General features: G+C 37.4%; 1 protein-coding gene and 1 pseudogene across 1 annotated transcript; both read right to left on the reverse strand.

The window, feature by feature from the left end:
* Nucleotides 1–10,780: 10,780 nt before the first annotated feature.
* Nucleotides 10,781–12,013, reverse strand: LOC108998436 (annotated as a pseudogene).
* A 1,569-nt stretch (nucleotides 12,014–13,582) lies between these two features.
* LOC108998423 (putative wall-associated receptor kinase-like 16) lies at nucleotides 13,583–16,299 on the reverse strand. The gene is made up of 3 exons (XM_018974975.2): nucleotides 15,596–16,299; nucleotides 15,269–15,439; nucleotides 13,583–14,928 (listed from the first exon to the last, which is right to left on the reverse strand). Exons 1-3 carry the CDS (start codon nucleotides 16,287–16,289, stop codon nucleotides 13,724–13,726), a joined length of 2,070 nt encoding a protein of 689 aa, XP_018830520.2. The 5' UTR covers nucleotides 16,290–16,299; the 3' UTR covers nucleotides 13,583–13,723.
* Between the last annotated feature and the right edge of the window lie 4,994 nt (nucleotides 16,300–21,293).

Below are 21,293 nucleotides of genomic sequence, written 5' to 3' on the forward strand. Positions count from 1 at the left end.
CCCAATCTTAGTCATATCATTAATCAGCACATATAGTCCTTCCTACTATCTAATATTGTAAACCCGACATCGCTCTAAACTCTCTTTCGTCTTTAGAAATCTAACCTCAAAAATCTAAACCTTAAATTAATCTTATAAAGATTATCTCCTACAGTCCACCAAGTAAGCTTGTCGGATCTAAAATCCCTAAACCTCAAAATCTCGAAACTCAATCATAAAGTCTGTAAAATCTAAACCTCCAATATCCACATAATCATCTCTTATTCTTTAAAATTCTACACCTCAAATCTGAAGTTTCTTCTTAAACCCACAGATATCTAAACCTCCGAAGTTTATAGTATGCAGAATCTCTAACCTGGCTCTGATACCATCTGTAACGCCCCGACCCCGAGGGTCCGGAGAGTTAACTCATAAAACCTGATAATCAACTCTAACAAGGCTAGAGTACTTCCAAATTCAAGAATTTATCCATTTTCCCAAACCTCAAATCGAACGTATATACTTCAATTAAATAAATCAAATAAACTCATCTATCCAATATTCAATCTAACAACCCAAATAAAATCAACTCTTCTTCATGTCTCAAATAACAACTAGAAATAATATAACATTAACATAAGTATCCATAAACCGTCTAAATCCATTGAAGCAAACTTAAGAAAGATAATTAACCTCTAACACCAACACTAATATCATGAGATACCCAACAACAAATCAATACTAATCTTCTCCATAGACTCTAATACTGATCTTCAGCTGAGCCATCGATGTCATCTGAAATATTATGAAAATTAACGGGGTGAGTTATCAACAACTCAGTAAGCAGAGAGCATATACTAGCATGTAAACATGAGCATTTATAACATTTGATAAGCCGAACAAAACATTTACTTTCAGAATGCAGAAACAAAACTTGTACAAAAACATTAGAGCGAAATTTTCAGAAAAATAAACTTATTCCAAAAATAGAATCCGTTGGCATTTCTAAACTGAAACATTATAATCTTATCTTCATTTAATATCACATCGGGACAATACCATGTTTAACCCCCGTGGTAGGGTTATAAACCACCATTATACCCGTGGCTGGGCCATATTCCATGTTTCACCCCCGTGGTAGGGTTATAAACCACCATTATACCCGTGGCTGGGCCATTTTCCATGTTTCACCCCCGTGGTAGGGTTATAAACCACCATTATACCCGTGGCTGGGCCGTATACCATGTTTCACCCCCATGGTAGGGTTATAAACCACCATTATACCCGTGGCTGGGCCTTAACAGAAACAGACCGGATTTCATCGAAAATCCGATTACAATCATATACAGAATCAGAACTTCATGCCAAGATTTTCAGATGACACATCATATCAAAACAAAACACTGAAAGGCTTCAGATCATTTCACATGTTCGAGATAAACATAAACAAAATATTCTCATTTGTTCATAACAAAACTTTTAGAATTCCTTATTCGTTCTTTTACATAGTTCAGAAACAAAGTGCACAAAACTAGCTCATGTCTACACCAGTCATGACAGAAAATACTTTCTCTTATATTGAATTTATGCATATGCAGAATAAACATCTGAGGTTGTTTTCAGCTCATTTCTTTTCAAAAAAACAAACACGTTTATTTTCAAAGTCAACCTCATTTTATTTCTTTTAAGCAAAACTAGTATATGAACCCCGCTTACCTGGACTTCTTAGCTTTTCAGAAATTTCTTCAAAAAATGTTGAGTCGACTAATAATCGTCACCTATAAAAAAAATAATCACACAATTTCCGTAAGTTTTCAACCAATTACGGATTTCCATATTTAAGCCTAAGCTTCTAAAATAATCTATCTTAATTTCTCAAAACTTAAAAAATCCTCATAATCCCAAAGTATATCATTACTTCATAAAATCACCAATATCCACCACAACCCACGCCATACACAAAACACCAATATTTAAACCCGAACAGCCAACAAATCTCATAGTCTAAACCAATCATACTAACAACTCCATCACCCAATCCAATCAACCCCGATACTCCTCGGACTCAGTCCGGCAAAACCAATCAGCAATTAAATACAGTGTAATGTGCTAGTGCAAAAATACATTAAATTCACGAGAATTCTTTGAAAAAAATACTTACATTGCTATATAATGATTTCCGAAGGATCACGAAACTGCAAGAAGTGGCGGCTCAGCAACGTAACAGTGTAAAATATACTGTGGCCGTGGGTCTCAAAAACCCACTTTTCAACGGGGACAAACCAAGACCCAAAATTGATAGGGTAGGGCCTAGAGAGGTCGGTGAAGCCAATGGTGGTGGTGGTTTGCCGTGGGTGGCGGTGCAAGGGGTGTTTTAGGCCAAAAAATGCACAAATCGGAAATGGACTTGGTCGGTCTTCACCGGTGACGGATCGGAGCCGGGGTTGGGTCCATTGGGTAGCTGGGAGGTCGAGGATGATGTGGTGAAGAGATGGTGGCCGGAGGTGGCGCGACGGCGCAAGGAATGCCGCGACTTCGTGTGGTGCGTGGAGGCTAACGGCGGCGCGGCTGGGGCTGAAAATCAGAGAGGGAGGTCGCCGGCCGGTGGGGAGCACGATGGGGTGGGCGGTGTCGCACACGACGGTGCGACGGTGGCGGGCTGGGTGAGGAACGGTTGCACGGCGTGAGAGAGAGAGAGAGAGAGAGAGAGAGAGAGAGAGAGAGAGAGAGACGTCTGCGCGGGAAGCAGGGGGGAGAAAAAGAAAAAGAAAGAAAGGAAAAAAAAAAAAGAAGAAAAAGAAAAGAGGAAAGAGAAAATGTAGAGAAAGAAAGAAGGTCCAATCCTTAAATCTTGGGTCACAAAAAAAAAGATCCAACGGAAACGATTTTAAAACAGCAAGTAAAATAAAATAATTCAAACGTAATGATTAAAATGAAAATAAATAATTAAACCCCACAACAAGTTAATTTAATTTGAGAAGAAATTTAAACGCATACAAATAATTAATTTAGAGAAAGCACTTCAAAAATAATTTTCACAAAATTAAAATCATAAAAATAACACAACTAAAAATCCAACAATTTTAAAATAAGAGAATAGATTTTAAATTAATAACAGATAATCTTTAAATAAATAAAAAATACACTAAAATACGGGGTGTTACAATATGCTTCATGTAATAATCAGAAGGCCGGTTTATGTCCATGGTCTTTAATTACAAGATGTTAATCATTGATTGGATCAAAACAATTTACATTTACGGATTCAAGTTAAATTACTAAATATTTTTACAATTTGGTTTTGGTAGTAAACTATAAGTATTTTAATCTCTTATTTTTTTTAAGCACTTTAAGCCTATTATATGAAATAAACCTTATATGGTTTTAAATTAGATATGATTAGTAGTTTGCAATGATTTTTAATATAAATATTATAAAATATATTGTATGAACTACTATTGTTTAAAGAAATTTATGATTTCCTCCTACGTTATATGTTAGTGGTATTAGATTATGATTTCAATAATAGTTTATAAATATGAGTTTTAAATATGATTAAGTTAATTTTCAACATGAATCTAAGTTGATTTACCATATTTGATAAAATTCTATTATGATAAGTTAAGAATATATATAATAATAATAGTATATATTAGATTTCTGATATCTTAATAATTATCAAAACTATTTTCCGTAGTATGAATTTACGTAAATGGAAAGTTTTAGCAAGTTCTTTTAGAAGTTTAGTAACACTTAGTGTTCTGTATAGGTGATGATTGACATTCAATCAGCATGATTGTAGAAAGATTCAGAATAGTTATAAAGTCCAGATAAGCGGAGTTCATATACTAGTTTTGTATAAAAAAAATAAAATGAGGTTGACTTTGAAAATAAGCATGTTTATTTTTTAAAAGAAATTTGAAAACGACCTCAGATGTTTATTCTGCATATGCATAAATTTTATATAAGAGAAAGTATTTTCTTTTATGACTGGTGTAGACATGAACTAATTTTGTGCATTTGTTTTCTAAACTCCGCAAAAAGAGCGAATATGGAAATCTAAAAGTTTTTGCTATGAATAAATGAAGATATTTTGATTCTGTTTGTTTTGAACATGTGAAATGATCTGAAACTGTTCAGTATTTGCTTTTGATATGATGTGGCATCTGAAGTCCTTGGCATTAATTTATGATTCTGTATCTGAATATGATCTGGTTCCGATGTTGTTCTGTTCTATTTCTGTTAAGGCCCATCCACGGGTATAATGATGGTTTATAACCATACCACGGGGTGAAACATGGCATACGGCCCAGCCACCGGTATAATAGTGGTTTATAACTCTACCACAGGGATTAAACATGGTATATGACCCAGCCACGAGTATAATGGTGGTTTACAATCTACCACGGGGGTTAAACATGGTATTTGTCCCAATGCAATGCTCCGATATGATATGAAGATGATGTATCAGTTTATGATATGCCGAAAGATTTTTGAATAAGAAAGTTTTTCTGAAAGTTTCGCTCTGATGTTTTATAACAAGTTTTGTTTTTGCATTTTGAAAGTAAATATGTTAGTTCTGCATCCTGAAAGTAAATGTTTTATTTTGCATACCGAATTTTATAAATACTCGTGTTTACATGCTAGCGTAAGTTCTCTGCATACTGAGTTGTTGATAACTCACCCCTTATCTCCACAATATTTTTCAGATATTTTGATGGTTCAACTGAAGATCAAAATTATGAGGCATTGGGTGAGATGATTTAAGTATAGTGGATTAAGCATAAAAAGTTTTTATAAGTATTGGCAATTTTTATTAAGAAATTTTCTTGTGTTATGATGACTTGACATTTTGAAAAATTGGTTATATTGAAGAAATTAGTTTGAGTCGAAATTTTTGTATGATATTGGGAATTTGGAGTCTATTATTATATTGTTGAAATGTGAGTTTAAGTGATATGAAGTAACTATCCGACCCTGCGGGACCAAGGTGTTACATAGCTTGATACTGGGATTAGAGAGAATCGTAATATTTGAGAGAGAGGTTTTCGACTTTAGTCCATGAGGCCCCAACCTCTAAGGGAGGAGGGGCTTTATATAGCCTGATCTCCAATTGTTACCCATTAATAGCCACTTCATATGTGGGCATATGAAGAGGAAGGGGTGCCAACTATGGCCGTCCCTTTATTACACATGTATTGTAGTATCTTGACGATATCATGGATTTGAGTAAAGCATTGGCTTCATATAAAGGAAAAATGGTGCTCACACTTCATTTTGCTCACTTTTTTTTTGAGGCAGCCGATAGTGTTTTGCATGTTCCATATTGAATTTTTCTGCTAGTGCGACCATTCCTTTCACATGATTACGTGATACATCATGAAAACATATAATATCAACCAAGAATCACTGAATGAACAAAAACGTTCTGGGGAAATACTTCCACTAAAGTCTATAATTAGCTGCACAATATTGCATCATGGTGTAATTCAGCTTTTATTTGCTTAATTCTTGAACAAGAATTATTTTGCACATGTGCAGCTCAATATTTTGCTTCTTTGTCCATTCACTTGATTGTTGATTCTTGTAGATTTTTATAACTTTTATTTGCAGATTGAGCATGTGAAGACTATTTTAAGTCCTTTTTTTTCCCATCTTAATGTCAAGGAATTTTAGTAGAAAGCGGTTAAAGACCTAGAGTGTTAGGCTTCTTTGTGCTCTAAGTTTTCATCATAGCTTGTACTTTTGTTTAAACTTGAAGAGGATTAGGCTGTGTGTGTGTGTGTGGGAGCTAGTTCTTATGTGCATGAGCTGTTTGAGATTCATTATATTTTGCATTTTTTGGAGTAATACAAACTCATTAAAAGGAAGTCTAGTCTGATAGATATTATTAATATGGTCAACTAAACCCTTTGGATAGAGTCACAGAAGTTCCTTGACTGAACGGAAAGCATTATGTCAACTGAGCATTCCATGCAGTAAGCGGTACGTCTTTGTTTATTTATTTCATTCTCAAGACAACTTGTGAAGAATTGAACTCTGTATATCTCAAAACCGTAACTTACAATCTAAGAGCGTCTGAAAATAAATAGATATATGCTTAGTCTTTCTATGGTAACTATGAAAAAGGAAAGAATTACAATTAAAAAACAAAATTTCTAAATAATTACAATTAAATGACAAATTTCCTAATATCAAGAAATCGCTAATTTTGTGGGATTTGATTATGTCAATACTCCCCTTCAAGTTGGTGCATGGAGATCTGTAATGCCCAACTTGTGTAGAAAGTGGTGAAAAAGTTCCTGTCCCAAAACTTTGGTGAAGATGTCTGCAAGTTGCTCATGAGAAGAGGTGTGAATGGCTGTAAGGAAGCCTGCCCGAATTTTATCATGAACAATGTGACAATCAATCTCAATGTGTTTGGTGCACTCGTGAAAGACAGGGTTGTGAGCGATGTGTAGAGCAGATTGATTGTCACAATAAAGACTGATAGGATCAGAATGAGAGACACCAAGATCTGTGAGGAGCTGTTTCAGCCAGGTGAGTTCGCAAGTAGTGACTGCCATGGTGCGGTATTCGACTTCAGCAGAGGAACGTGCCACTGTCGTCTATTTTTTTGTCCGCCAAGAAATGGGACTCGTGCCGAGCTGAATGAAAAATCCTATGGTGGATCTTCGAGTAGTGGGGCAGCTGGCCCAATCTGAGTCTGTGTAAGCGGTAACATGTAAATTGCTAAATGATGAGAAAAAAAATGTCTTGACCGGGACTACCTTTGAGATAGCGAAGAACGCGGATAGCAGCTTGCATGTGTGGATCTCGAGGAGCATGCATGAACTGGCTGAGAATATTCACTATAAAAACAATATTAGGACGTGTTAAAGTTAGATAAATGAGACATCCAACCAGTTGTCGATAGGCACCAGGGTCGGTGAGAAGAGAGTCATCACAATCTGTGAGCTTCAAATTTGTTCCATGGGAAATTGAGCGGTCCGGGCACCAAGTTGACCACTATCAATAAGGATATCAAGTGTGTACTTGCGTTGATTGAGGAAGATGCCTTTCTGATAGCGAGTAACTTCAAGACCAAGAAAATATTTGAGGGAGCCGAGATCCTTTGTTTTGAAGTTTGTAGAGAGAATGCTTTTGAAAACATCGATCTGGGAAGTATCATTGCCAGCAACTAAGAAGTCATCAACATAAATGAGGACAATGGTGATTCTAGCATGAGTGATAAGAGTGAATAAAGAGTGGTCTGCCTGAGACTGAATAAAACCTGCATCTAGAAGCACAGTTGTTAGTTTAAAAAACCAGTTGTGGGAGGCTTGTTTGAGGCCATATAGAGATTTCCGAAGTCGACACACACGAGTCTCCCCCTTAGGGCAATATCCAGGTGGGGGGGTCATATAAACTTCTTCATCAAGATCACCATGTAGAAAAGTATTGTGAACATCAAGTTGTTGGATGACCTAATTTTTTGTGGCAGCGACGGCCAGTAAGCAGCAGACAATGGTCATTTTAGCAACTGGAACAAATGTTTCATGGTAGTCAAGACCTTCAACTTGAGTGTAACCTTTAGCAACTAGTCGAGTTTTGTACCTATCGAAGGATCCATCAGTTTTGAGTTTAGTTTTGAAAACTCATTTACATCCAATGGGTTTCTTACCAAGAGGAAGAGGTTCAAGAGTCCAAGTGACATTATCCTCTAAGGCTCGGATTTCAGCAACCATGGCCTCGCACCAATGAGAATGGTGAATGACAGTAGAGTAACAAGAAGGGTCAACAGATGTGGTGAGAGCAGTTATAAAGGTAAGATGAGAAGGAGAAAAACGAGAATATGAAAGAAAAAATAGATAAAGGATGAGCAGTACCTGAGACTGATGCAGTAGATGAGGATACAGTGGACTCCATGTGTATGGTTGGACAGACATAATCCTGAAGGTTTGCAGGGCGAGTGGTGGTGCGTCTAGGACGAATATAAGGAGGAGGTGGTGGAGGTGGGGGTGGGTCGGGAATAGAAGTAGAGGAGGTAGGAGAAGCTATGGGTTCAGGAATAGGGAGAGGAATGATGGGTAGTGATGGATCGGGAGGGGAAGAAGCGGTTTGAAATGGGAATGTTTGTTCGTGAAAAGTAACATCACAAGAATAAAAAATAGCTTGGGTGTCCAAGTTGTAAAGCTTGTAAGCTTTATGTTGACCGGGATACCCAAGAAATACGCATTTTGAGGCACGAGGTGAGAATTTATTACGGGAAGCATGGAGGATTTAAGCGTAACAAAGACATCCAAATACGTGTAAATGAACGTAATTTGGTGAGATATTGAAGAGGAGTTCAAAATGGGATTTATTTTGAAGAGTACGACTCGGGGTGCGATTAATAAGATAAGCGGCGGTGAGAATACATTCACCCCAAAATTTTAAGGGTAAATGTGCTTGAAATCGAAGACTACGAGCGACATTCAGAAGGTGCCAGTGTTTGCACTCCGCAACACCATTTTGTTGCGGAGTCTCAATGCAGGTACGCTCATTAATGATCCCGTGGTCATGAAGATAATTTTGAAATTTATGGGATAAAAATTCTTGTCCATTATCAGTTCTTATAATTTTAATCATGGTGTTGAACTGATTCTGGATAAGTGCAAAAAAATGTATGAGATGAGTATATGCTTCAAATTTATGTCGCATGAGATAAATCTATGTAGAGCGAGAAAAATCATCAATAATTGTAAGAAAATAATGGGCACCGCAGATAGAAGAAGTATGGTAACCATCCCATATATCACAAAAAATACAATTAAAAGTAAAAGTACTTTTATTAGCATTTAAAGGAAAAGGAAGTCGAGTATGTTTCGACCGAGCACAAACATCGCAATCAGAAATAATACAAGGATTATTATTGAAAAGAGTGGGAATATTTAAATGAGAGGGATGACCTAGGCGTTGGTGCCATAGGATCTTATTAGTAAGAGTCTAAATAGAAAAAGCCGTGACAGGTTGAGGCCGATACACATAAAGCCCATTGCAAAACTCACCCACTCCAATAAGCTTTATCGACTGTGGGTCCTAAAAAAATCAATGAGTAGAGGAAAAAATGACAAGACAAGTATAATTTGTGGTGAGTTGGGGTACATAAAGTAAATTGAAATTAAAGGAAGGGACAAAGTAGACATTAGACAAAATGAGGGAATCGGCCAAATGAATGGTGTCGATCCCTTCAATTGGAAGATAAACACCAGTGGGTAAGCAGACATTCGGAGCATGCGAAGGAGAAGAAAGTTCAGTGAAGAGGGTCCGATCATGGCACATGTGGTGGCTAGCTCCACTATCGATGACCCATGTTCGGCCTTGAGCAGAAGAGAGAGAGTTAGAAACTTTACCCATGAAATTGGCGTTCGGGGTTGAGGGGCTGAGTAAATTCATGAGCTTTTGGTAGAGATCGGGAGTGAGACTGAGCGTCGGTAGGTTCGCAGTGGAGGATGACACCTGGTGAGCCATCGACAGTGGAGTAGGAGGCGGTTTGTCGAGAAGGGAGGGTTGCGATTTCGTGCGGGGCTCACGGCCTGGAGGATACCCGATGAGAAGGCAGCATCGGTCACGTGTGTGTCCATTCCAGGCGCATCCCAAGCATTTTAGTGGTGGTTTGTGAGAGCCACTGGAATGGGTAGCAAAGCTATGGAGCTCGGACGGAGGATTGCGAAGTTGAAGAAGTCGCTGTTGTTCCTCCTGAAACAAAATAGAGAAAATTTTGGTGATAGGGGGAAGGGGTTCCAGTGCCAAAATCTGGGATCTCAGTTGAGAGAATGAATCATTGAGGCCAAGTTAAAACTAGTAAACACGTTCATCCTCCGCTTGTTGTTGAAATTCTTTAAGGTCACTGCATTTTTAGAGGTGACTTAGTTCATCCCAAAGTTGTTTGATCTGGTTGTAGTATTCATGAATGGATGTGGTATTTTGGTGTAGGGAGGATAACTCTCGTTTAAGGTGATAGACCCGCGCGTTATTCCCATGGCAGAAACGGGATTGAAGATCAAGCCACACCTCACGAGGATCAGTATGGAATTAGAGAGAGTTTGCGATGGAGGGACTGATGGAGTTAAGAAGCCATGTAAGAACCATGTCTTTGGTTTGATTCCATTGAGTATAGTTTGGTGAATCTGTGTCAGGTGGGGAAAGAGAACCATCAACAAAATTGAGTTTGTTTTCGGCGTTGAGTGCACGGGTCATGGCTTTTTGCCATTTGGGGTAATTGTCTTCGGTAAGGATGCCAGAGACTAGAATGAGGCTAGGGGAATCAGATGGGTGAAGGAGATATGGGGAAGGAGGAGGGTTGGAGGAAGTGGCCATGGAAGGCGTTGGGTGAGAAGCTTAGGAATGTTGTTTGGCTGATACCATGTAAAGAATTGAACTCTGTATATCACAAAACCGTAACTTACAGTATAGGAGTGTTTGAAAATAAATAGATACATGCTTAGTCTTTCTATGGTAACTATGAAAAAGGAAATAATTACAATTAAATGACAAATTTCCTAATATCAAGAAATTGCTAATTTTGTGGGATTTGATTCTGTCAATACAACTTGAAGCATGCAGTATGTCATACGAGAAAGAGTGAAACACAAAAAAAAAAAAACACATGAAAAACAAGCCTCAATGCAGAGTCGCTAACCACATTAGATGACAACTACAAAGGATCCGTCATACCTATAGAAGGGAATGCGCCAATAGAATCAAAGCAAGAAATTTCATATATGTGAATGAGAAGAATATGACATCAAGATCCGTATGTGTTAGCATGATAAAACATTCATCTTCCATCTCCCAAGGCGTATGTTCCATTGTCATTCATGCTATGATGATATCCAGTAGTTATAGTACTGTTACTTTCCCCATATTTGTTAGCCTCGCATGTCTCCACAAGCAAGTCTTCGACCTCTTCAGAATTTGCTACGATGTTAACCCAGAGATGTTTTGGCATCGTTCTTATTCCTTCTAATTCCATTGCTACTTCCCTCATTGTAGGCCTCTCCTCCCCTTTCACTGCTAAGCAGCTCCTTGCTAGCTCCACAAATTGTTGGATTTGTTCCATATTTCCTTCTAAAACCATGTGATTTTCAAGAATTTCAAATAATCTATTCTGTTTCATAGAAGAAATGAAATACATGGCTAGACTTCTTTGCTCCTCGGACCTAGCAAATGAAAGTGCCTCCTTTCCTGCTAGTAGCTCCATGAGCACCACTCCAAAGCTATAGACATCACTTTTCTTTGTCAATTGGTTTGTTTGCAAGTATTCAGGATCTAGGTATCCAAGAGTTCCCTACACCACAGTGGCTAGTTGCGTTTGATTTCTTGGAACCAATCTTGAAGTTCCAAAGTCAGAGACTTTTGCAGTGAAATCATCATTGAGCAGTATGTTTGTTGATTTTACATCCCTGTGAATTATAGGTATTGAGGCTGCAGAGTGCATATACCATATTGCCTTAGCTGTCTCTGTAGCTATCCTCAAGCGGGTTTCCCATGGAAATGTGGATGCATTGCTATCCTGATGAATGTGCTTAAAAAGGGTATCATTTTGGACAAATTCGTTGACAAGCAAAGGAACTTGTGTCTCTAAGCAACATCCCAAGAGTTTGACAACATGCCTATGATTGATTTGGGAGAGCACAACAACCTCGTTGATGAATTGCTCAATTTGGTTTTCGTCCTCTATCTTGGACTTCTTGATGGCAATAATCTTATTATCTGCTAAAAAACCTTTGAAAACTGTACCAAAACCTCCTCGGCCAATTATCCTGCTCTCATCATAGTTTTTGGTAGCCTTCTGCAGCTCATCTACGGTAAAGATTTTGACTGTTTCTGTAGATCCTTCTTGTTGGCAGAGTTGTTGATGTAAAATCAAGCCTCCATTCTGTTGAAAGAACTTCTCTCTGAGCTTGAGAATCTTTCTTTTCATGAGTATGAAGTACACCCAAGAGCTAAGCACAAGCAGAGAAATAAAGCCTACTCCAGTTCCTACATTTGAAAGGCAGACCGAAGACATTATTAATTTTAACCTCGCCTCTGATCGAACAATTAAAAGGTCTAGAATTAAGAATTTATTGCTCTGTTAATTATACCAAAGAAATTAAAGTAACAAAAAGGACCAAAGCGAAGGGTTGTTTCACGATGACATGCACAAACTGTAGCTTGGACAATGGAGTTCAAGAAACACCGAAAAGATGCATGTGATATCCAGGTATATTTTCTAAGCATGCTCCGTTTTGGCAACCCAAGATCGGTTAGACGTAGAGAAAAATTAAATAGTTATATGCTCACCAATGGCAATCTGAATCATAATTATGAAATCCAGAGCACAACCTCCCCCATCTTTTGTTCTGTCACCATGGTACCACTTTGGGAAACGACATATATGGTCGCTCTCTGTGTTTTCACAGTCTTGTGGTCTTTCACATTTATTCAGTGTAGCAATGTCACATTCGTTTATATCTGTGAAGGTATTTGGGCATTCAACCACAACATGTTCGAAGGTGAGTAATGGCTATATAGCCTGATCTCCAATTGTTACCCATTAATAGCCACTTCATATGTGGGCATATAAAGAGGAAGGGGTGCCAACTGTGGGCGTCCCTTTATTACACACATATTGTAGTATCTTGACGTTCTTGGTAAGGCAGTGATCTCTAGAGGTGATATCATGGATTTGAGTAAAGCATTGGCTTCATATAATGGAAAAATGGTGCTCACACTTCATTTTGCTCACTTTTTTTTTAGGCAGCCGATAGTATTTTGCATGTTCCATATTGAATTTCTTCTGCTAGTGTGACCATTCCTTTCACATGATTACGTGATACATCATGAAAACAGATAATATCAGCCAAGAATCACTGAATGAACAAAAACTTTCCGGGGAAATACATCCACTACAATTAGCTGTGCAATGTTGCAGCATGGCGTAATTGAGCTTTTATTTTGCTGAATTCTTGAACAAGAATTATTTTGCACATGTGCAGCTCAATTATAATGCTTCTTTGTCCATTCACTTGATGGTTGATTCTTGTAGATTTTTATAACTTTTATTTGCAGATTGAGCGTGTGAAGACTATTTTTAAGTCTTTTTTTCCCATCTTAATATCAAGGAATTTTAGTAGAAAGTGTTTAAAGACCTACAGTGTTAGGCTTCTTTGTGCTCTAAGTTTTCATCAAAGCTTGTACTTTTGTTTAATCTTGAAGAGGCTTAGGCTATATATGTATGTGTGTGTGTGTGGGAGCTAGTTCTTATGTGCATTAATTTGAACTTAAAATCTATAGGATGAGCTGTTTGAGATTGATCATTATATTTTGCATGTTTTTGGAGTAATACAAACTGATCATTAAAAGGAAGTCCAGTATGATCGACATGATTAATATGGTCAACTAAACCCTTTGGACAGAGTCACAGAAGTTTCATGATTGAGCGGAAAGCATTATGTCAACTGAGCATTCCATGCAGTTGAAGCGGTACGTCTTTGTTTATTTATTTAATTCTCAAGACAACTTGAAGCATGCAGTATGTCATACGAGAAAGAGGGAAACACACAAAAAACACAGGAAAAACAAGCCTCAATGCAAAGTCGCTTACCACATTAGATGACAACTACAAAGGATCCGTCATACTCATAAAGGGAATGCGCGTACAGAATAAAAGCAGGAAATTGCATATATGCATGACAAGAAAATGACATCAACATCCGTATACGTTAGCACAAAACATTCATCTTCCATCTCCCAAGGCGTATGTTCCATGGTCATTCATGCTATGATGATATCCAGTAGTTATGGTACTGCTACTTTCCCCATATTTGTTAGCCTCGCATGTCTCACCAAGCAAGTGTTCTACCTCTTCCGAATTTGCTACCATGTTAACCCAGAGATGCTTCTGCATCTTTCTTATTCCTTCTAATTCCATTGCTACTTCCCTCATTGTAGGCCTCTCATCCCCTTTTACTGCTAAGCATCTCCTTGCAAGCTCCACAAATTGTTGGATCTGCTCCTTATTTCCTTCTGCAACTATGTGATTTTCAAGAATTTCTAACAATCTTTCCTCTTTTATGGAAGAAATAAAATACATAGCCAGACTTCTTTGCTCCTCGGACCTAGCAAATGAAAGTGCCTCCTTTCCTGTAAGTAGCTCCACGAGCACAACTCCAAAGCTATAGACATCACTTTTCTCTGTCAATTGGTTTGTTTGCAAGTATTCAGGATCCAGGTATCCAAGAGTTCCCTGCACCACAGTGGCTAGTTGCGTTTGATTTCTTGGAACCAATCTTGAAGTACCAAAGTCGGAGACTTTTGCAGTGAAATCATCATCGAGCAGTATGTTTGTTGATTTTACATCCCTGTGAATTATAGGTATTGAGGCTGCAGAGTGCAGATACCATATTGCCTCAGCTGTCTCTGCAGCTATCCTTAAGCGGGTTTCCCATGGAAATGTGGATGCATTGCTTTCCTGATGAATGTGCTTAAAAAGGGTGCCATTTGGGACAAATTCGTAGACAAGCAAAGGAACTTGTGTCTCTAAGCAACATCCCAAGAGTTTGACAACATGCCTATGATTAATTTGGGAGAGCACAACAATCTCGTTGATGAATTGCTCAATTTGGTTTTCGTCCTCTATCTTGGACTTCTTGATGGCAACAATCTTATTGTCTGCTAAAAAACCTTTGTAAACCGTACCAAAACCTCCTCGGCCAATTATCCTGCTCTCATCATAGTTTTTGGTAGCCTTCTGCAGCTCATCTACGGTAAAGATTTTGACTGTTTCTGTAGATCCTTCTTGTTGGCCGAGTCGTTGATGTAAAATCAAGCCTCCATTCTGTTGAAAGAACTTCTCTCTGAGCTTGACAATCTTTCTTTTCTTGAGTACGAAGTACACCCAAGAGCTAAGCACAAGCAGAGAAATAAAGCCAACTCCAGTTCCTACATTTGAAAGGCGGATCGAAGCCATTATTAATTTTAACCACGCCTCTGATCGAACAATTAAAAGGTATAGAATTAAGAATTTATTGCTCTGTTAATTATACCAAAGAAATTAAAGTAACAAAAACGACCAAAGCGAAGGGCTGTTTCAAAAGATCAAATGTAAAACTACAACTCCTGCAAAATCACGATGACATGCACAAACTGTAGCTTGGACAATGGAGTTCAAGAAACACCGAAAAGATGCATGTGATATCCAGGTATATTTTCTAAGCATGCTCTGTTTTGGCAACCCAAGATCGGTTAGACGTAGAGAAAAATGAAATAGTTATATGCTCACCAATGGCAATCTGAATCATAAGTACGAAATCCGGAGCACAACCTCCCCCATCTTTTGTTCCATCACCATGGTACCACTTTGGGCAAAGACATATATGGTCGCCCTCTGTGTTTTCACAGTCTTCTGCTCTTTCGCATTTATTCAGTGTAGCATTGTCACATTCGTTTATATCTGTGAATCAAATGAAAAAAAAAAATAAAACATCAACTTCAGATATAGTGCATGCAGTAATCATATTATAAGCAAATAAAAACTACATACATACATACATACATATTCATCTTTTTCATGTTTATTGTTAGGTAAGCTTTTGTAGATTTATGATACCTTGGCAACCGTGAGGGAGGTATGGGTTCCCTTGGTAACCCTGCCTGCATTTGCACTGGTACCCCGACCTTGTTTTTGCATCATGGCAATCACTATTCTGATCCTCATGACATGCGAAATTCGGTTTTCTCCGAGCTTTTTCGCATGTTTCCTCCCCAATTGCCCAATCAAGCACCATTGGACGCCTTTCCCGTACTTCCCGTTTCTGAAGGTAATCCGTGGAGAAGTTGAACTTTCCTTTTTTGACGATAAAAGCATAGCCGCAAGGATTGAAGTTCCATACGTTTGTGTGATTTTCAAAGCTGAACACACTCACATTATAATTTCCCAAGCCATCTGGAAACTCTACGCTGCAACACCCAACGCCAGAGCAAGACCCGTTGACCGCTGTGCTTAGGTCATTACATTGAGATCTGCACCCTGTCGAGTATATTTTTTCATTTTTCTCCCAACGAATAATGCCCGTAGTGTCACAGCCAAGAACAGTGAACTGATTTTTGGTTGTAGAAATGGTAAACTTGCCTGCGCGAAACCAGGTTGAATTATTGAATTCAATGGAACCAGACGCATTGTAACAGTCTCGGGCTTCAAGTGCCATGACATGCATTTCATGAGCCTCAATGGATATGTTTGTAACACGGACGTTTCTCCCTATCGTTGCATTAAGAGAGTCATCACAACTGATACTGAACATCTTGTCCAAGTAGCATCCTTCACTCAAGCCATATGGATATGGAATTTCTACATTATCCCCACACTTGTTGGCGCAGCCAGGTTTGGCTTGAGCTGCCGCTGCCGCTGCTGCCACCATCGCAAGCAGTATCATTCCAATGAATGAGATTAATTGCAAAAGCACTCCCATGGCAAGTGCTTGGAGCCTCCTCCTAGAAGTGATCTTTGCTTTTATAGGCATTTGGCATGAAGACCAGTTCAGCATCATCCCACACAACTTTCTGCTAGCAGTAGACTTCCAAGTGATTAATTAACAAATACATATCATGGACTAATTCAACATTATAAATCTTGTAATAATTAATCAGAAGGGTACGTTTATCATGTCCACATGGTCTTTAATTACATGATGTAAGCATAGATTGGATCAAATTATTGAAAAAGTCGACTCATTATTTTATAATAGCATCCCTCTGACTTTGCCACAATAGACTAGCTAAGTGGTCCACGCAGTTTGACACACCCGGTCAATATATATATCAATGTCAAGTAAATTGAAAAAGTCTGATTAGTCTTGGAGGCAGCTTGACCCAGAAAATTTAAAAAAACAATTATTTTTTAATTTTTTTATATGATAAATTCTAGAAACTTTCATCTCTATCCCTTCAATTTTTCTTTCTAACTTCTTCATGTTATGCAGTGAATCATTTCACATCGACTATTATTAAGAGGATTACCAAAATTTGAGAAACCTCACTGAATAGATCCAACAAGAAATATTAATAGAACCACTGTACGTAAGTTACGTGCATGCAGTATCATATTCTGAAGAGCAGAAATAAATTAAATTACCGATCCACAGGGTAATATATATATATATATATATATATCTCTTTTGTCCTTTCGAAAAAATAAAAAATAATTCCTCTCATTCTCTCTAAAATAAAAAATAATGCTACACCCCTCCTATTTTATGGGCTCCTCGAAATGATATTTGCAATCTCTTTATAAAAAAAGTGATTAAATACGAAATTTATATAAAAAAATTAAATTTTTAATAATAAATCTCATTCTTTTTGTAAAATAATTATATAGCACTTACGCACTCTACGACTATACTATCATTACTCATTTCCGCATTCACCTACTTCAACTTTCGTCTCTCTTTCCACAATCCACCTACGTGATCTTTCGTCACTTTTTTCATATAAGTTGTCTACATATAAGATTAAATTTTTCTCCTTATTTTTTCTTTTTGCCAAAATTTGAGAGTTTCAATCTATTTCCTAAGAGTGTTAATCGGGGTTCCAGACCGGGTATTTAGGTATACCAAGCCCAGAACGGTTTCAAACCCTGGTCGGGTTTCAGCCCGGGTATACCTGGGTTATCACCCAGGCCAGAACCCGAATGAATCCAGATTTTTACAACCCGAAAATCTGGGTTCTGGTTTTCAACCCTGTTTTTTTTTTTTTGGTAATAAAAGCGTTTAGTATTTAATATTTTTCACCAAAAAAAATGCTGAAAAGCTTTTTTTTTTTTCTTTTAATCTTAAAAGCCCATATTCTAGTAAAATTGTTTTAAGGAAAAATGTTGACAAACATATTTTTATATTTAAAACAATTATTGCCTTTTTAATTAAATGCATCTTAAAAAAAATTCAATATTTATCATGTAAAATGCATGCAATAATGCAATTCACTACATATTAAATTACATTACAAAACAAAAAATTACAACATATAAAATTAAAAAATATAAAAATTACATATCAAAAGTGGATTGTAAAATTACATATCAAAATTACATGCAATAACATAAACTTCTTCTGTATTGAGTGAAGGCCTGAAATCTCCTTTCCTAGCAACATTATATCCTTCCAAATAAAAAACAAAAGAAAAACAATATATTATTTCAACAAATAGTATTAATTGAATTCAAGCAATAAGTAATAAACTTGTATAACTCATGTTCAACTAAATGCAACTTAAATTCATGTTGAAATGATTCCACTGCATTATTTGTTCATCTGGTTCTGGTGATGCTGATGTTAAATGTATCACCCGGACTCAGAATTTATATGGATCGAGTAGTGTTTTATTTATTTATTTTTTATTTAGCGTTCGGCCCATCTGTTGCAGATTAAGGCCGCACCCGTTTGACTAAATCTTAGAAAACCTATCAGTTTTTGAGGTAGCTGTTTCCCCTCACCCGCACGACTCTCGTCCCAGCCGCATGCACATCCCTCATGCGCGTTCCGCGTCCGTTTGGTTTTCGTCTATGGTTTTCTTTTCATGTTCAATCGTCTATATATATGCATACGAAGAAAACTCGCGCTGCTACCTACCCACGCGACACCATAAGCCAGACCACCGTGAACCACTCCCATTGCCAAGTCTTTCCACGCTGCAACCCGCACGACTGGCCCCTCACACGACGGAAAACACTAGCCCGAAGTAGGACCAACCACAGCAAGCCTCCACCGGCAGCCTCACGTCGCGCAGATAAACCCTGAAAGAAGCCAGGACTACTCTGTTTTTGCATCAAGAAACAGAGTACTTTCTTGCCAAACCCTCCTTCCTAGGCACGCGTTCAGCCACTTTCCTCGACGGAAACAGCCATAACCTGGTCTTGCTAGCTACGCCCTGCACCACCTTGCTACACTGCCGCCGACTCAAACCACCACCCTCTCTCTCGGTAACACCTCCATGCACACGCCGTGTATCATCTCTATTGCATGAATTTGTCCCTCTCTCACCGTGTTTCTCTCTCTCAGTGCCTCACCACCGTGACCTTCTTCGCCGCGTCGCGCGCAGCTCCTCCCTTGGCGGTGAGTGCCTTGCGCCCCTGTTCTTATGGTTTTTGCATCGAGTCTGCGTGAAATTGAATTCGCATTTGCAGTTTACGTAACTTATATTTTTGCATGGTATTTGAAAATGAATTACGGTTTTACCCTTAGTTTTAGAATGTGTTCAAGTTGTTATATTTTGGTCTGTCTTTACGTAGTTTATACGGGTGGTACAAGAAAAGTTTGCATACAATAAATAGGATTTTCAAATTGTACTTTGGTAGCAAATTATTTTAGTAATTGTGAAATTTTATTTTAGACTTTTAAATTACGATTAAAGCTTTTTGTTTATTATTAATTAACGAAATTTTTACTTGTACTTACCTTAAATCGTTTAAGTATTTTAACATGTTATTAAGTAAAGGTTTATTTTAAGAGTAAACAATATTGGTGTATTGTTATTTCTACATTTTAGATATATTTTAGTCTTTTTTTTTTTATAATAGTTATGGTTTATTTTAAAATATTTATGGATAATTATATTACTTAGTATTAAGCTTCATAGGTGGTTTTCATTAGTAAATAGATCTGAATTTTAAATGTTTTAGTCATAGTATTAAATTAGCATTGACGATTTTAGAAAGTGATGATTGGTAATTTTAGGTTTTGAAGAATTAAATAGGTTATTTTATAAGCTTAGGATTAAATACTGAAATACGTGATTGATTGAAAATTTACGAGAATTATTTGATTATTTGATAGGTGACGATTGTTAATTGTTCAACATTTTGAGGAAAATTCTGAAAAGCTAATAAGTTCAGATAAGTGGGGTTCCTATGCTAGACTTTGCATTAAATAAAATGAACTGAGGTCCGTTTTGGAAAATATGCATGTTTTGTTATGAAAACAAATTTGAACTACCTCAGTTATTTGTTCTACATTACTCATGAGATTCTGTTTAAGAAGAAAATATTTTCTGTCATGACTGGTGTAGACATGAGCTTATTTTTGACATTTCGTTTCTGAACTTTGAAAATGAGAGCGAATATGAAATTTGTGCATAAATTATATTGTGATATGATTTTGTTCTGTTCCGAAGATTTTTGTTCGGTACTCTGTTTGGATAAGATGTGATTTCTGAAAACCTTTGGCATGACTCTCTGATTCTGAATTTGATTCCGTTTCCGTTCTGTTCAGTTACGGCCCTGCCACGGGTGATAATAGTGGCATACGGCCCAACCACGGGTTATAATAGTGGATACGGCCCAACCACGAGTTATAATAGTGGATACGGCCCAACCACGGGTAATAATAGTGGATACGGCCCTGCCACGGGTTATAGTAGTGGTCTCTGTTTGAGTGCACACCTTGGTGACAGAGTGTTTTATGTTCTGCTTGGCTATCCGTAGATGCACAACCCTACCACAGGGGTTATACATGGCCTCTGTTCTGATATGATGTTTTGATGATGATGATGATCATTTATGCTATGCCAAAGAATATTTTGAATGAAATTATTTCTATATCTTCGCTCTGATATTTTGATAACCTGTTTTCCTTCCGCACTCTGAAAATGAAAATATTTTTGTTCTGCATTCTGATTTCTGTAAATGCTTATGTTTATACATTGGTATATGTTCTCTGCTTACTGAGTTGTTGATAACTCACCCCCCCTTATCTCCATAATATTTCGGATGACATTGATGGTTCAGCTGATGATCAGTATTAGAGTTTATGGAGAAGATTAGCAATGAATGGTTGTTGGGTATTTTCGTGGTATTAGTGTTGATGTTGGAAGTTATTTATATTTCTTAAGTTTGCTTCAATGGATTTAGACGGTTTATGGAGACTTATGTTAATGTTTCATTATTTCTAGTTTGTTATTTGAGACATGAAGAAGAGTTGATTTTATTTGAGTTGCTGGATTGAAAATTGGATAGATGAGTTTATATGGTTTATTTAATTGAAGTATTTATGTTTAATTTGAGGTTTGGAAAAATATATATCCTTGAATTTGGAAGTACTCTAGCCTTGTTAGAGTTGATTATCAGGTTATATGAGTTAACTCTCCGGACCCTCGGGGACGGGGTGTTACATTAATGATCATGAAGAGTATGATGGTTTCTTAGAATATCTGGGTCCATCTGCTTCTCTTCTATTTTCTTCAATTTTCTTCCATAAAATCTTTAAGGTGAGTTTGAAAAGTAGTGTACTTTTATAAAAGCCCCTTTTATGGAATCA

Source organism: Juglans regia, chromosome 6, assembly GCF_001411555.2.
Source record: "Juglans regia cultivar Chandler chromosome 6, Walnut 2.0, whole genome shotgun sequence".
Classification (NCBI taxonomy): Eukaryota; Viridiplantae; Streptophyta; class Magnoliopsida; order Fagales; family Juglandaceae; genus Juglans; species Juglans regia.